This window comes from Phalacrocorax aristotelis, chromosome 25 (genome assembly GCF_949628215.1).
Source record: "Phalacrocorax aristotelis chromosome 25, bGulAri2.1, whole genome shotgun sequence".
Lineage (NCBI taxonomy): Eukaryota > Metazoa > Chordata > Aves > Suliformes > Phalacrocoracidae > Phalacrocorax > Phalacrocorax aristotelis.
Window position 1 is genome coordinate 1,029,560 of NC_134300.1, and position 15,739 is coordinate 1,045,298.

Here is a 15,739-nt window from a genome sequence, read left to right on the forward strand (position 1 = left end):
TCCTGTGTCAGTATTTATTGGTTTGCAGTGGCTACCGGGAGCCCAGCACCCAGCTCTCCAGCCCTGGGACTGGCCAGCCCCTGGCTCAGCAGCGAGGAAAGGGCATGGAGCCCGTGGTCCCCTGCTGTCCCTGGGGCTGGCGGGGAGGGCAGGCAGCCGCCCCAGCACTATTTGGGGGTGGGGGTGCGCTGGCCGAGCTGCAGCAGGGAGTTGGTGGCGTAGTTCTGGAAGAGGGGTTGGAGGAACATGCCGACAGTGCCAAAGACGCAGACAAAGACAAAGATCCACAAGAAGAGTCGGTCGATGACCATGGCCACGTACTTCCAGTCCTCGCTCACCTGTGTGGGGCCGGGAGAGATGCTGGGTCAGGCTGAAGCCTCCGGTGTCGCCTGGCGCTGCCTGTGCTGCTGCTGGCAGGTGGCTGGACTGGGAGCTCGGCGGCTCCGCGGAGCTCCAAATCCACTCCCTCAGCACTGCGGCTCCCAGGGCTGCCTGCCAGCCTGCCATGGGCCCCACAGGGCTCGGTCCCCCTGCTGCCACCCACGCTGCTGAGCCCGGGAAACTCATCTCCCCAGTGGGCTGAGCTGGGAGGGGGGGCAGCGTCCCCTGGCCCTGCAGCCCCACATGGTGCCGGCTCTACCAAAATCTGCGGCCTCATGGTGCCGTGCAGGGTCAGGCCTCTGGAGCCTCCCGGGTTCCCAGAGCAACAACTTCAGGCTGGGGCTGCAGCAGTGGGTCGGGGGTCAGGGCTGGGCCCCCTGCCCAGGCAGGGGCTGTGGGGGGTCTCTGCGGGGCCGGGCAAGGGAGCCCCTTGGTGCTCACGCACGTCCCTTCCTGCAGTGCAGCCTTGCACACACTCTGCACCCCCTGGCCATACGCACACACCCCCCCAGCCCTGCATGCACACCACATCCCCCGCTCACCCCCTGCAGCCCTGACCCCTCCGCCATGCGCTGCCCACCCCGACTCACGCTCTGGTCGTCGTCCTCGCTGCGCATGTGGTCGGCGATGAAGCGCACGCCGTCCACCGCCTCCTCCAGCCCGCAGGTGCAGCCGGCCGTGGGGGCCGGCGCCTGCCCCTGCCGCTCCTGGTAGCTGTTGAGCCCCTCGGCCTTGGCAGTGCCGGGGTTGGCGTAGCAGGCGCAGGTGCGGGCGCCGGCCCGGAGGAAGAGGGTGGCGGCGGCGGCGCGCTCCTGGGTGTGCCGGCGCTGACGCAGGCGCTGGCGCGCGCAGTTCTGCCGCGGCTGCTTCATGAAGAGCAGCGCCGGGAGCTTGTGGAGGAAGAGGGTGCGGACCCAGGGTGGCATGGTGTGCGTGGTGGGCGAGCGGTGGTGCACGTTGAGGACGCAGACGCTGGTGACGATGGAGAAGGTCACCAGCACCATGGTGAACATAAGGTACTTGCCCACCAGTGGCACGTCCAGCGAGGTGGGTGGCACGATCTTGGAGATAAGCAGCAGGAAGACGGTGAGGGCGAGCAGGACAGAGATGCAGAGCGTCATCTTCTCGCCGCAGTCGGATGGCAGGTAGAAGACGAGGATGGCCAGGGAGGTGATGAGGATGCAGGGGATAATGAGGTTGATGGTGTAGAAGAGTGGCTTGCGTCGGATGATGAAGTCATAGGTGATGTCCACATAGGTGGAGTCATCGGGGTTCTCGTTGCGCCGTCCCGGCAGCGCCACGATGTCCCACTCGCCGCTGGGCGTGAAGTCGTCCAGGCTGGCCATCTCGCTCTTCAGCACCAGGTCAATCTCGGTGCGGTCATAGGTCCAGGAGCGGAACTTCATGGTGCAGTTCTGCTGGTCGAAGGGGAAGTGCTTCACCTCAATCTTGCACGCGCTCTTGTAGATGGCCGGCGGCAGCCAGAAGATGCTGCCATCATAGGAGATCACCGCGTTGGAGTAGAAGGAGACCTCGTACATTCCGTCGGCGCTGGGGCAAAGGGGTGCGCTGTCAGCCCTGGCCCTCCCCCAGCAGTGCCGCGGCACCGCCCTGAGCCCTGGATGGGGTTGAGGCACCCCACACACCCCCCAAACCACCTACTTGTTGTAGAGCACCACATCGGGCAGCCAGATGTGCTTGGAGGGCAGGCGGACCTTCTTCATGTTGTCAAAGTCCTCCGGCTTCCAGGTGAGGCGGTAGTCCTCCCACTCCTGCAGACAGGCAGGCTCAGCCCGGCCCAGCCACGGGCGGGGGTCCCCGGGACAGAGCGGGCACGGGGATTCCTGGGGCAGGGTACAGGGGGGGCCTGGGGCAGGGTGGACAGAGGGCTCCCAGGGTAGGGCGGACAGGGGGGACCCAGGACAGGGGGGGCCTGGGGCAGGGTGGACAGAGGGCTCCCAGGGTAGGGCGGACAGGGGGGACCCAGGACAGGGGGGGCCTGGGGCAGGGTGGACAGAGGGCTCCCAGTGCAGGGGCGTCCCAGGGCAGGGTGGACGGGGGGGTCCCAGGGCAGAGGGGGCCCAGGGCAGGGTGGATGGGGGTGCCAGGGCAGGGTGGTTTGAGGGGCCCATGGCAGGGGGGTCCCAGGACCACAGCAGAGTCCAGGGCTCCCACCTGGGTCAACCAGACGTTGGTGGTCATGATTTGCTCCCGCTCGTGCTGTGGAGAGAGCAGGGCTTGTTACTCGGGGTGCTGGGGGTGGGCTGCAGGTGTCCCCTGTTACTCGGGGACGGGGAGCAGAGTCCTGGCCAACTCACCACACTGATGAGCTGCGCCAGTGACACCATCAGCTGCACCGTCACCAGCTCGGAGCCGTTGGTCGCCGGCCGGATCAGCTTGTTGTAGCGTGCGGGGTCCAGCAGGTACTCGACCAGCCGCTCCTCCGTGTCCGTGCCCAGGCTCCCTGGGGGGCGGTGGGAGGCTGAGCCCCACGGCATGGGCAGGGCCCCCCCGAGCCTCCGGACCCCCTGGGCTGAGCCTGGCAGCTCGAAGGCGGGCGTGACAGCGCGACAGTGTCACCGTGTGCGGGTGTTGCAGCCGACGCAGGCTGCTCTCAGGGCAGGGGCGGTCGGGGGAGGGCCGGGGGGCTGCGGTGCCTGGAGGGGGCAGCTCCGGGTGGGTCTGGGAAGGGACGGGAGCCCCGGTGCTGCGGGAGGGCCGGCCTGCGCCTGGGGACCCCTCCCCGCCCATTGCGGGTGGCCGGAGACCCCGGGCCCGGCGGTGCCGCGGGGGCCGCAGAGCCCCGGGGGGGCGGGAAGCGCCGGAGGCGGTACCGTGTCCACGCCGGGTCTGTGCGGGGTCGGGACCGGGGCGGTGCCGGAGGGTCCGGTGCAACAGGCGCAGCTCCGGGCCCGGCCCGGTCCCCTCCCCACCCCGCCGGTGCCGGTGCCCGGCCCCCGCCCCCGCGGCCCCCGGCACTTACGTCTGAGGGCGGCGAGGAGGCAGAGGACGCGGAGCAGCGCCATGGGAGCGGCCCGGTGCCGCCGCCGGTGCCGGTGCCGGTGCCGGTGCCCGGGCGCTGTCCCCGGTGCTGCCCGCGCTCTCCGCGGTGCTGGAGCCGGCGGCGGCGGCGGCCCGGGCGGGGCGGCCCCGGGCGGGAGGCGGTGCCGGGCGCTGCGCCGGGGCCGCCCCGCGCTCCCCGCTCCGCCGCCGTCACCGCCCCGCCCCGGGACACCGTGGGGGGGCAGCGGGCACCGCGGGGAGGGGGCGGGATTCCCCAGCCCCGCCGCCCCGGGCCCCGCACAGCGGCAGCGGGGGGTGGGGGTGGGATCCCCGGGGGGAGCGGGGGGAGGGACACGGAGCGGGGCAGGGAGCCGCGGGGGTCGGCGCGGGTGGGGGGGAGGAGCTCCCGGTCAGAGCCCGGGCTCCGCAGGCCCCCCGCGGCCCCAGAGGCGCCCCCGGCCCCGCCACACACAGGGGCCCCGGGACCCCCCCGGGCCTTGGGGACCCCTCGAGCCCCCCCGCCGGTGCCCCGTCCCTCGCCCGCCACGTGACCCCGCGGGACACCCCCCCCGAGGGGCGGGTCTCGCCCCGCCCGCTCGCCCCGCCCACTCTCCCCGCCCCCTCACTTCCCGGAGCGCCTCCCGGCCGTCACTTCCGGCTCGGCGGCGCCCCGCCCAGTTGCGCGCGCGCTCCCGGCGGTTTGTGCCACGCCCCTTCCGCTGGCGACGGGAGGGGTCACTTCCGGAGAGCGGGGCCGTCCCGCCGCCATCTTGGGCCGGCTCCGGGGGCTGCGGCGGCGGCGGCGGCGGAGCGGGTCCCTCCATGGGAAGATGCAGCGGGCGGGGGCGGCGGAGGCGGCGGGGTCGCAGGCGGCGGCGGGGGGACCCGGACGGAGCGGGGCCGAGGTGGCGGCGGCCCCCGCCGGGCGGCTCCTGAGGCGGGAGCTGCGGCTGCTCGAGTCCATCTTCCACCGGGGCCACGAGCGGTTCCGCATCGGCAGCGCCTGCCCCGACGAGATCAGCTGCGAATTCGTCCCGGGGGCCGGGGCCCGAGCCGGTGCCTCCGGCTCCCGGGGGCCGCCGCCGGGGCCCGTCCGCATCCACTGCAACATCACGGTGAGGCCCGGTGCGGCGGGGCCTGGCTCCGGGGGCACCCCCGCGGCCGAGAGGCCGCCGCCCTCCCCCCCGCCGCGGTGTGGGAGCGGGGGCCGGGGCTTCCGGCCGTTGGGCGACCGCGGTCCGGGGGAACCCGGGGCCGTTGGGGGGGTGGGGTGGGGGGTGGGGACCGGCCCGTGCGGCCTGGGGCGAGCTGGGCCCGAGCCCCTGGGTGGCCGCGGCCGGCTGCGGGGCTCGGGGGGAGCTGCCCCCGGGGCCCGCGGGAGCGCGGTGTGGGCCACGCTCGGTCCCTGAGCTCCACGGGGCTCACTGGGAAGCGTCTCCCGGCAGAGCAAGGCCCGGGGCCTCCACCCTCTCCCTCAGGCAGGCCCCGGGGGGAGATGCCTGGTAGCGCCTGGGGGGACACAGGGTGCCCTCGCCATCCTGATGGCCTTTTCCTCCTCTCTACGAGAGTCTGCACCCCCCCTTTTCTGTGATTGCTCCCGGTTTTTTTGCGGGGGGTAGTCCCAGGCGGCCCTGATCAGCGGTGCCTGGAGGAGGGGTTACTCGTGGCATCAGTGTCAGGCTTTTTGCATCTGCTCTGGGTCATCTTCGGCTGGATTTTAGGGGATCTTGGTTCTGGGTCAGTTTGCAATGGGGTGCAGATCCCATCAGCCATGGCAAACTACAGCTGGTGTCGCAGCTCCAGATGAGGAGCAGCAGGGTGTGGAAAGCCCCCAGCGCAGATGCTGAACGGGGCCAGCGTCCAGGATTGTCCAGAGGGGAGACTTGGGAGTGTTGACAGAGCCTGGGGTAAAGGCGCCTGCTTGGCCTCTGCCCCCGCACGAGTGCTGCTGGGTTGCACATACCTGACTCTCTTCCTGCAGCACTTCTGGTCCAGAGCTGGTGAGGCAAGAAAGCTGTGGAGCAGCTGCAACGCCCTTGGTGTCCTGTCTTAACTGCTTTCCCACCCGCAGAGGCCACGGTGACCGAAGGGGGGCCCAAAATGTCACCACCCTCAGTATTCCACCCCACTCCCCTGGGCTGGGGGGAGGTGGCACAGAGCTGAGCCAGATCAGCATGGCTGGAGCAGGGGTTTGTTTTGCCCTCAGCCCCGGGATTAGCTTGGAGGGTGAATGCAGTCACTCACGGGTCGTTCTGCTGATCTCTGCGGTCTGGAGGGATCCGTCTGTGGGAGACGTGGGGCTGCGGCTCCCTGTCCTGCCTGGCTCACCACTCTGTTCCCCACCAGCTGCATTGGTGGGATGGAGGCAGTTGCAGCAGCTCAAACACCACCTTTTCCTTTTTTCCAGGAGTCTTATCCAGCTGTTCCCCCAATATGGTCTGTGGAGTCGGATGATCCAAACCTAGCAGCTATCCTGGAGAGGCTGGTGGAAGTCAGGAAAGGAAATACGCTGGTAAGAGGGTGCTGCCTGGGGAGCGGGGAGGGGTGGTGAGAGGCTGGCTGCTTCAGGAGGGTAAAATTCCTGCTGCGTGCCTCCAGCCACTTGAGGCCAGGGGTATATCTGGTCTCATACAGGTTCAGGAAGTTTGGCATGAGCAGCTCTGGCCTCTCTGGAGTTTAATGCTGGGATGTGATTTCTTTCCCCACCCCACCCCATGACCACCACTGATTGGAGCTAGAAGGAGCGGCCCCTGGGCCTTCGCTCGCTCATTTGTGAGGGAAAGTGTTGCAGCACTGAGGATGGCTGAGGCTTAGCTTGGCATGTGGGTCTCTGCACTTCTCTGATGCTTGTCTGGTCTCTGGACAGCTTTTGCAGCACCTGAAGCGAATAATCTCCGACCTGTGCAAACTCTACAACCTCCCCCAACATCCAGATGTTGAAATGCTGGACCAGCCTCTGCCGGCAGAACAGGTGGGTGACTTGAGAGAAGACTTTCTAAGTTCATAAAACGAGTTCCCTGGAGTTTGCTTTAGAGGTTGAGGCTTCCTAACTCCCAGAGGAGGAACGCAGCAGGTGAGGTGTTGATCTCCTCTCCTTGGGTGGATTCCTGCCCTGGGCGATGCCAGCCTGCTCCGCTGGGCCTCGGTGCTGTTTAGCTGCTCTGACATAGTTTTCTATAAAGGTTCTTGGCTTCACTCTGCTTTTGACTTGGTTCTGCTTGTAAATCCCGGCTTCAGAAGTGCCTGGGAAGGCAGGGGAGCATTGCCCCAGGAAGCTGATGGTGCAATCTTCGTCTCTGTCCTCTTTTCCCTGCAGAGCACACAGGAAGAGGTGTCCTCTGAAGAAGAAGATGAAGAGATGCCAGAGGTAAGTGCTGCCTTGCTGTACAAGGAAGTACACCGAGAGCTGAGCACAGGGAGATGCCCGCTGAAAGGTGCGAGGGCACAGGGGTTGTGTCTGGGAGGGGCTCGTGGAGTCCAGACAGGGAAGAGCCTGCTGTTTGGCTCAAAAGCTAGGTAGTTCTCAGTGTTTTGCTGCTGGGGGCTGGGGTCCTGAGCCACAGGCGGGAGCGATGTGTTCACAAACCGCAGGGGACCGCAGCAGCTGAGAGGCGTAGCTGTTGCCTCCAAAGGCATGCAGATGAGCTGAGAGTGGAGTCCCTTAGACAGTTTCTCGGCTCACGCTGCTGGGCGCTAGAGCCTGAAATTTACTCACGAGCGATGGGATTTCCAGGTTGTCATTGCTGGTGGGGAAATCACACTGTGAAAATGGGACTCCTGCAGAGAGGATTAGGTAGGATGGCTGAGTGTGCAAGCTAATTGGCAGGAGTGGCAGAGGCAGCCATACTTTACTGCAGGCTGAGAATATCATGCTGCAAAACCCACAGGCTTCGGTTGTTTGGTTTGCGGTTTAGAGATATCTAGAAGTGGGTGGAATAATCTTGGATCTCCATGGTGACGTTTAGCGATGCCGTGCACACTTCTCCTGGGGTGTGAGAGGCACGGGCACCGAGTCAGCACTAGAGAACCTGGGGGCAGGTCACTTAGCAGCAGCACGCCTAGCAGTTGTTGGGGTTTTAGCAAAGTTAATAGCTTGCTGAATCAAGGCTGGCCGTTGCCAGCTTCCCCAGAGGAAATGAGGAGGCTTAAATTGGTACCATCATAATCTCGCATATCTGCAAACTTGCTGCTTCATGGCAGATTTGTGATGTGTGAGTCCTCGTGCTCCTACGGGCTAAAAAAGAAACCCTCCGGAACTGAGTGTTCCCCCCATGCTTTCTGCTAACACCATGCATTGTTGTGCAGGGACATCTCTCGCTTAGAGCAAAGGTTTCTTGCTGAGCGGTTGGATTTGTTGGGCTCTTCTGGAAGAGCAGAGCAGCGCAGCAGAGCCGTGCCCTGGTGCAGAGATGCATTATGCAGGTTAATCCACTCGAGGGATTTTCTAGGAGGATCTATTTTCCTGTGTGACAGTCTAAAAACGTCAAAGCCCTTCCAAAAATGCTGCTCATCCGGAATAGCAACAGCTAGCCTGGAGAGGCCGAAGTAAACACTTGTTCACAGGATTTAATACGAGCGCTGGAGCTGTGCGTACCCACGGCCATTTGCAGGCAGCTTCCCGGTAGCTGAACCCTGTGTGCTGACACAGGGCAGTAGCCACTGTGCATGGGGAGAGGTCTCTGCAGTGGCCCCTGACTGCTGCGACTGGTTTTTACTGGTTATTAACGTCAGGGTCTTGCATGCATCAGGCTGACAAGCCTTGTTGTGGAAAGGGGTGGGGGGCAGAGCCTCTGCCGGCACTAGGGAGAGCATCAGGGGAGTGCTGTGTGGTGGAGAGCTGAGCTGATTACAAAGGGCCTCCAGACACGCTGTGAAACGTCACCTCTTTTGGCGGGGGAAAATGTTCTGCGCCACTGAACTTTGTGTGCGAGGGTCTCTCCTTGTGCTGCTGGCACCTGTGTTTGTGTTGGGTTTCTGCTCGTGAAGGGGGAGCAACGCAGCCCAGCGGCACTGCACCGAGTCTGCGCTCTGTTCAGCTGTCCAGAGAAGCGGCACGAGGCTGCTTGAGGCACGTGGATGCCAAGGTGCAAGTGCCCTTCAGTTACACAGGGCTCGTTGGGGAGCATATGTAAGATTAATGGCTAATTATAAACAGGCGTGAGACTTGGCAGGGAGGAATCCAGCGAACAAAGAGCTTGTATGAGGCCAATTTAATTCTGGAAAGGAAGTGTGCTGCTCTGCCTGCTGGCTTTGGTACGGGAGGGTGGCGGGGGCCTAGTGCCTGAAAATTCTTCGTGGAGAATGCCCAGGCCTTGTGTCTTCCACCCCATCTGTGCCTCGGATCAGGGCCTCGGGCTTCCCGGGGCGGGAGAGTTGCACCAGGAATCCTTTGTGGTTCAGGGCAGCTTCCATCTGCAGTACTCGGAGCAGGGAGAAGCAAAGGTGTGTCTCCTGCTAGATGTCCTCTCCCCTTCCCAGGACACTGAGGACTTGGACCACTATGAGATGAAAGAAGAAGAGCCAGCAGATGGGAAGAAGACAGAGGATGAAGGCATTGGGAAGGAAAACCTGGCCATTTTAGAGAAAATAAAAAAGAACCAGAGGCAAGATTACTTAAATGTACGTGTCACCCAGCGGGCGGGTGGGTTGGGGAAGCAGAGGGGCCCGAGGGCAAGAGCAGTGGAGGTGCCTGCTAGCCTTAAATCAAAGGGGCTGTCTCTGGCCAAAGGTACAGCAGTGGCTCTCAGGGGCTGGCGTGGCTGATGCAGAGAAGTCTGTGAACTGCCTCTGCAGCTCAGGGAAGTAAGTGTGGGCCTCGGGTACCCCTGAGGCATCAGTGCTGTGTGGGGCAGCCTCCTGCAGTGAGATCTGGGCTTCCCCTCTGCTCGCAGGAGCTGCGCCTCGCTTTGGGCCTTGGAGGTGGCTGGTGGGTTGTGTTTTTACACTCCTGGGCTGAGATTCTTACTCAGTTGAGAGGGCACAGGGGTGTTTCTGCGGCAGCTGTGTGTATTTGGGGCAAGGGAAATTGTAGGGGGAAAGGGAAAGACTGAGAGGTGGGGGGTTTGGTGAGGTCTGGAGGCCCCATGGGAGTTCTAGCTCGGGCGTTGGCCTCGTAGAGCAGCGGCCATGGTGGGTGCAGTGTAACAGTGCAACTTCCCTCCTCCCAAATTCCTCGCAGGGTGCAGTGTCTGGGTCTGTGCAGGCCACCGACCGGCTAATGAAGGAGCTCAGGGATATTTACCGATCACCAAGTTTCAAGGGCGGTAAGTTCTGTGAGGAGCTCAAGGGAGGGGGATGCTGCTCTGCTGTTCGTGCTAGGGTTTTCCTCCTCGTTCCGGGTGGCACCTGACAGGCCCGAGGGCTGTTCTCTGCTCGGCTGGGGAGAGGCTCCCTGGCCTTGGGTGGTTGTGGCTCTGTCAAGAGTGAGCAAAACTGCCTTACCGTCCCTGTTCCCTGCTAGTGCTGGACGGAAGCGAGGAGCGTGCTGTGGGTGGGAGGATTGTCTTGCTTTGAGTGTGATGGTGCTCCTACCCCTTTCCTGAGGCCAAGGACTCGGGAAAGAGCTGTTGTAGGAAAACTGCTGCCCTCAGGATGGTCCTTCTGGATCAGCTCCTTTTCTGGGGAGTCTGTGCCAGGCTGAGGTTGTGCTGCAGGGCTGAGGGCGTTGGAAATCTGGGTGGTGGCTCGACCCCCTGTTCGGTCTTCCCCTGTGGTAACACAGCTCTTCTCTGCCTTGCAGGATACTATGCAGTTGAACTAGTGAACGACAGCCTGTACGATTGGAACGTCAAACTCCTGAAGTAGGTGGCATAGCTTGGGATCATGATACTGTGGTGGATCTTGGTGGTGGGACCAAAATGTCCCCGTGAGCCAGAGGGGAACTGAGCAGGGCAGGGGAGCACCTGGCAGACCTTGGGTTAGCCTCCTGGGCAGCTTGCGTGCTGTCGCCACATCAGAAAGGAGATGACATCTCCAGAGAAAAATGAGATAATCTGAGGGCTCTGCAAGTCTGTCTGCTGTTCCTAGAGTCCTGGAAGAGGTTCATCAGACAAAACCCCAAGCTTTCACACCCTCCAGACACCACTGCTGCCTTTTCCTTGGGCCAGGCAGTCTTTATTTTTAACCTGGCAGCATGCAAAAAGGGTGTGATGGTCTTCTCTGCAAACCGGGAGCAGAATGCTGACAGCCCGTGCTGTCACTGCCCTCTGGGTGAGAACCTGAGGGCCCGCGTGGCAGCCAGGTTGTGCAGGTACAGTAGCTCTGGGGTTCGGTGGCAGCGAGCACGGCTGACTTGAGGTGCACGACCTTGACTCTGACCCTCTGGGGTTTTCCTTCGGCAGGGTTGACGAGGATAGCGCTTTGCACAACGATCTCCAGATCCTCAAAGAGAAAGAAGGAACAGATTTCATCCTGCTAAACTTCTCCTTTAAAGTAAGGCTTTCCTGTACCTCCACGTCTTCGAGATAGGCCTGCCTCAGTGGGTTGCCAGAGAAGACATTTCTCAACAGCTTTGCTTCTCTTGCCTTGTTCTAGGATAACTTTCCTTTTGATCCACCGTTCGTAAGGGTTGTGTCCCCGGTGCTGTCAGGGGGGTAAGTAACTGCCTGTCTCTGCTCACCGAGGTCTCCAGCACTGCTCCTGCAGCAGTTTTTGCTAAGAGTTTACCCAGCGCTTTGCAGTCCCGTAGTCTCCCTGATACAAGTTTGCAGCAGCTCTCTGGGAAGCACAGACGGGGCGGGGGATTTCTTTCGTGTGTTTTTCCATCGGGGACCCACTCTGAGAAAGCGGTTCCTCTCTGGAGCAGCGGGCGGGTGAGGCTGTGTCCGCCTCTGCCGTAACTTTGTCCCGTTCCTTCCCCAAGGTATGTTCTGGGTGGCGGTGCCATCTGCATGGAGCTACTTACAAAACAGGTGGGTGCTGGCCGGTACGTTGTGCCTGGGTAGCTGCCGTTGTCTGCCGTGCTTTGTATTTCTGCTGCTTGGGGCCTGCTGGCAGCCGAACCCTGCCTGTACCCCTGGCTGGCAGCTGCCCGGCACGGCTCTGCAATGCCTGTGCCGGGCTCGGGAAGGCCCTTCCGCTGCTGTGGGGAAGCGCAGCCCCTGGGTGGGCGTCCTGTCCGTGCAGGCCTCACCGTGCTGGCCTCTGTCCCTCAGGGCTGGAGCAGCGCGTACTCCATCGAGTCGGTGATTATGCAGATCAGCGCAACTCTGGTGAAAGGGAAGGCGCGAGTACATTTTGGAGCCAATAAGGTAGGGCCCGGTCGGTGTCAGAGAACTTGAGGAGTGGTTGGTGGCAGGAAGGGGGCAGATGAGGCCCGAGGGACAACCAGCTCTGTGGCAGCGGTTCGCGTAGGGAAGGCGTGTGGGGCGGCCCACACTGGGTTCTAGCTGGACTGACAGTCACCCTGGCTTCCCTTGCAGAACCAGTACAGCCTGACGAGAGCCCAGCAGTCCTACAAGTCCCTGGTTCAGATCCATGAGAAGAATGGTAAGGGCTGAGGGACAGGGCCTGCATTTCCCCTTGCTAGTCCGGGCTCCCCTAGGCCAAGCATCCAGACGAGCTACTTAAGGTTTTCTTTCTGCCCCAAGTGTAGAGATTACCTGGAGTGAGGTGGCAGCTGGTCTAATGCAGCGCGTGTGGCTGCAGCATCGCTCTGCCCTTCCCTGCTGGCCCCGCTGATCGGTGCTGGGCTCCTTCAGCCATAACCAGAGACAGCGCATCGTTGTCCGGGTGGTGTTGGGAGATAACCCGGAGAGAGAGCCTCCGGTGACCCGGGAGACGCGGCCCTTTGGAAGTGGGACTTTGTGCTTGCGCTGCCGCTTCCAGCAGCTTTTCCAGCTGCGCGTTTCCAGGTGTAGCTTCGCATTCCCTGTGCAGCTTCACCCCTCACGGGTCTCTCTTCTTGTTTCAGGCTGGTACACGCCGCCCAAGGAGGACGGCTAACACGGATGCTGGCGGGACCAATCTGATTATCTTCTGGATGCTCTACTTGGATCTCAACGATGCCTCTTGGCTTTCTCCCAGGATGTAATAGCTCTGCCTGTTGCAGGACAATAATGGCTGTTAAAAACTCTAAATAAACTGTTTAAGCAGTTGGACTGACCTAAAACACTTGCTGGACCCTTGCTAGCAGGCATTCTTGTTAAAACAAACTTTTGAGCCTCTTCTATCGCTGGAAACTTTTGACTCTACTCCGGTCTAGAGCATCCTCCTTACCTATGCTATGGATTTAATTTATTTTCTTATTTCATGTACACTGCTTTTTTTTGTTACAGTGTATGATGGATGTGTATGGAAAATGTATCTTTGGAGAAAAATTACAGTTTGTTAATTTGAAGATGCTACTCTGACTAATTCCCCCCTTCCCCCCCGCCCCCGCCAACGCTGCTGCTGGGCGGATGGTACCCGGTGCTGGCAGCAGTGGGGAGCAAACCCCACCGCAGCGGCCGTGCCCCGCCGCCTCTCCAGCCCTGGCTGTGGGGCGGGGTGGTGGGACGGAGCCGTGGGGGGCGCAGGAAGCACCCGTGTGTTGGCCACGCAGCCCCTGGACAAGCCGTGCGGGAAGGTCTGGAACCGCTGCTGTAGAGGAAGAAACCCTTTTTTCTTTTTTTTTTTTTACTATTTTTTTCAATTCTTTTTTGGCAACAGGGAGCAGGACTCCTGTCCCCTTCTCCCCTAGACCACGAACAGACTTTTCCTTTTATAAACTGCAAACTTACACCTCTGGAAGCGGCGAGGGGAAGGTGTGTAAGCCTTTCCTGTGTCCTGCCGTGGATGAGGGGTTTGTAGGTGCGCCCCGGGGCTGCCGCCTTTCACCCCGTGCTTCTCCAGGGCCTGTCTTGGCCAGCGTGTGGAGGCTCTGCTGGGGCAGCGGGAGCTGCAGCCCTTCGCCCTGTGTCTCCCCACTAACCGCGCGTGGAGGTGGAAGGCGGCCGGGCCCCTGCCTGTGAGAGCTGTGCTGAGGCTGAAACCTGCTGAATGAAGGGGAGTGGGGGCAGCGCTGGGTGCGACCACTGCTCCCTCTCGTCCCTGCCCAGGACTTGCTCCTGCAGCAAGTGGCCTGTTTCTGCATGGTTTTATTTTATTTTTCCTCCTCAAACCATCGCTCCTGAGCCCCAGCCTTGGTGGAAGGTGTTGCTGCAGTCGTGCCCTGGTGCTTCGGGGCCTGGTCCTTGCTCGAATCCCTCATGCTCTGTCCTGAGGCTGCTGGAAGGGGATTTGGATGTTGGAGCTCCTCTAACTTCTGTGCTGTGTCCTCAGCTGGAGGGCATAGCTGACTCATTAGTGTCAAAGCTGGGCCATCAGTATTAATTCACTGTGTTTGAATAAAAGTTGTTAGAAAAATCAAAGGGCCTCAGAAGTCCATTATCTCCTCCAGCAGCTGTTCCCCTCTTTCAGTGGTGTTCTGCTCTGAGCCTTGGAGTAAAAAGATGCTGTAGGAGAGGGATTACTGAAGGCTGCTCTGTGCTTGCTGCAGGAAAGGCTCCAGCCTCAGCTGGGGACTATTTTTAAGTGCTTTGCTGAAGGACTGGAGGGTTTGTGAGGCTGAGCAGCTCTGCCCTGCCCGGTGCTCTGCTCCTGGCCCCAGCCAGCTCCTGGTGGGGTCCCAGTGCTGGGGGGCACAGAGGCAGCTGCATTCGCTCCCCTCTTTAGCTCAATTAGCACCAAGGAACCTGCTGGGGAGAGGGGGTTAAGCTGGTTTAATGAAGGTTTAAACAGCTTGTGGTGTTGCTGTTTGATGAGGCAGGGGCTGCACCTGCTGACCCCAGTGATGGGTCGGGTTTGGGTATGCCGAGTCGGCTGGGAGAGCTCACAGCACGCCCGCTTCTAAACCCTGGCAGCTTTCCGGGCCCTGCAAGACCCTCCGCCGCTCGGATGCTGACCTGGCGGGCGTTGAGGCTGGAAGCGTGGTGGGAACAGCGCGAGCTGGCGTCTGGCAGGCTTCGCCTGTCCCGACTGTTCTCACCCACCCCAGCGTCAGGATCTGTCCCGCTCCGAGACGGGCTCGGCGCTCGTCACCGCCGTGCTGGCTCGGCTCTTGTTTTGGCTTCTCGGGGAAGCAGGCGCATGGTGCCATCTGTCACTGCTGCTGGAGGGGCTCCCACAGCCTTCCCTTGCAGGCGCTGGCGGGGACGGGGACGGGGAGAGCCTTCCTAAAGGAAACGCGTGGATGGCGCGCCGCAGGGACCGCCGCTGCGGCACAAAGCCACGAGACGGTGTTGCCTGTGCGCCCGTCCTGCTGTCGAGGCCCCGGGAAAGATTAAGGGGGGATTTAAAATCTGCCAAGGAAAGAAAATGAGCCGGCACCTTTCCCATTAAGCCAGCACCCGAGTTTGCCGGTGGAGGCACAAAGTTTTCCTTGGCCTTGAGAAGGTGAAGCTGAAGCCGGCCAAGATCCCACCGCCAGTTCGGGCGCCAGCCTAACAGCGGCGCCTCGCCACCGCGAGGCACATCCTGCCCGGCAGCACCGGCGACACGGAGCTGCCACCTCTTCATACAGCGCTGCCGGCAGCCCTCCACCTCCCTGCACCCGGACGTGGGGCGCGGCACAGTGCTGGGAACGCGGCCCTGCTGAGTTGGGGTCTGTTCTTCCAGTGCCCCCTCTCAGCAGCAGGACCTGCCACTGCTATGTTTAGGCTCTGGCTGGTCCTTGGGGACGTTCTCCAGCCCCTACAAACAGGAGGAGCCCGTGTCCTGCCCCGAACCAGGGCAGCCCTGTCCTGGGGGAGCATCTTTACCTGCAAAACACCATCCCCATCCCTTTCTGTTGTGCTGTTGCACATGGGTGGCAAGACCCACCCCACCCCACCCCCACCCCCCGAACCACGCCACCCTGCAGGAAGCCAAATCGCTGGGCTCGGCCAGGGTTTTCCGGCAAGGTCTTGGTTCAGCCAGCAGAAGTAGGTCTTCGCTGATGTGGTGTGAACCACAGCCGCCATGGCAGCGAGTGTGCTGGGGCAGAACCCTCACCCCGTTGGGCTGTGCACGGAGGGATCTGTGGGATCCGTGCACGGGTGGGGTCCGTACTGGGGGTCTTGCATGGGGGGGGGTGGGGCTGTGCACAGGGGTCCATGTACAGAGGTCTGTGCAAGGGGGGGGGGGGGTCTTTGCGTGGGGTCCGCATCCAGGGTCCGTGTGGGAGGGTCCATGTACAGGGTCAAGCCCCCTTGTCCCATCAGCCAGGCAGGGTTCCGAGGTCTCCCAGCCCCGACGGGACGGGACGCGCCCCCGCCCCGCCGCTCTCGGGGACCACGCAGCCCTCGGCAGCCGCCGGACGGAGACCTCGGCGCGGGGAGGTCGGGCCCGGGGCTGTCCGAGGCTGCCGGGGCCGGTGGCCGCCCGCCCGGCCGGTGCC

The 15,739-nt window shown here is 62.5% G+C and overlaps 2 protein-coding genes across 2 annotated transcripts; one reads left to right on the forward strand and one right to left on the reverse strand.

Annotated features, from left to right (window-relative positions):
• On the reverse strand, nucleotides 1–3,778 carry CHRNB2 (cholinergic receptor nicotinic beta 2 subunit). Its single transcript, XM_075075047.1, has 6 exons — nucleotides 3,365–3,778; nucleotides 2,700–2,845; nucleotides 2,557–2,601; nucleotides 2,044–2,153; nucleotides 972–1,932; nucleotides 1–338 (listed from the first exon to the last, which is right to left on the reverse strand). Exons 1-6 carry the CDS (start codon nucleotides 3,405–3,407, stop codon nucleotides 168–170), a joined length of 1,476 nt encoding a protein of 491 aa, XP_074931148.1. The 5' UTR covers nucleotides 3,408–3,778; the 3' UTR covers nucleotides 1–167.
• Nucleotides 3,779–4,120: 342 nt separating this feature from the next.
• Nucleotides 4,121–12,721, forward strand: UBE2Q1 (ubiquitin conjugating enzyme E2 Q1). The gene is made up of 13 exons (XM_075074934.1): nucleotides 4,121–4,499; nucleotides 5,792–5,896; nucleotides 6,251–6,355; nucleotides 6,701–6,751; nucleotides 8,863–9,003; nucleotides 9,563–9,647; nucleotides 10,124–10,184; nucleotides 10,725–10,815; nucleotides 10,918–10,976; nucleotides 11,246–11,294; nucleotides 11,538–11,633; nucleotides 11,805–11,871; nucleotides 12,296–12,721. The coding sequence occupies exons 1-13, from the start codon at nucleotides 4,215–4,217 to the stop codon at nucleotides 12,325–12,327; spliced, it is 1,227 nt and encodes a 408-aa protein (XP_074931035.1). The 5' UTR covers nucleotides 4,121–4,214; the 3' UTR covers nucleotides 12,328–12,721.
• The last annotated feature ends 3,018 nt before the right edge of the window (nucleotides 12,722–15,739 follow it).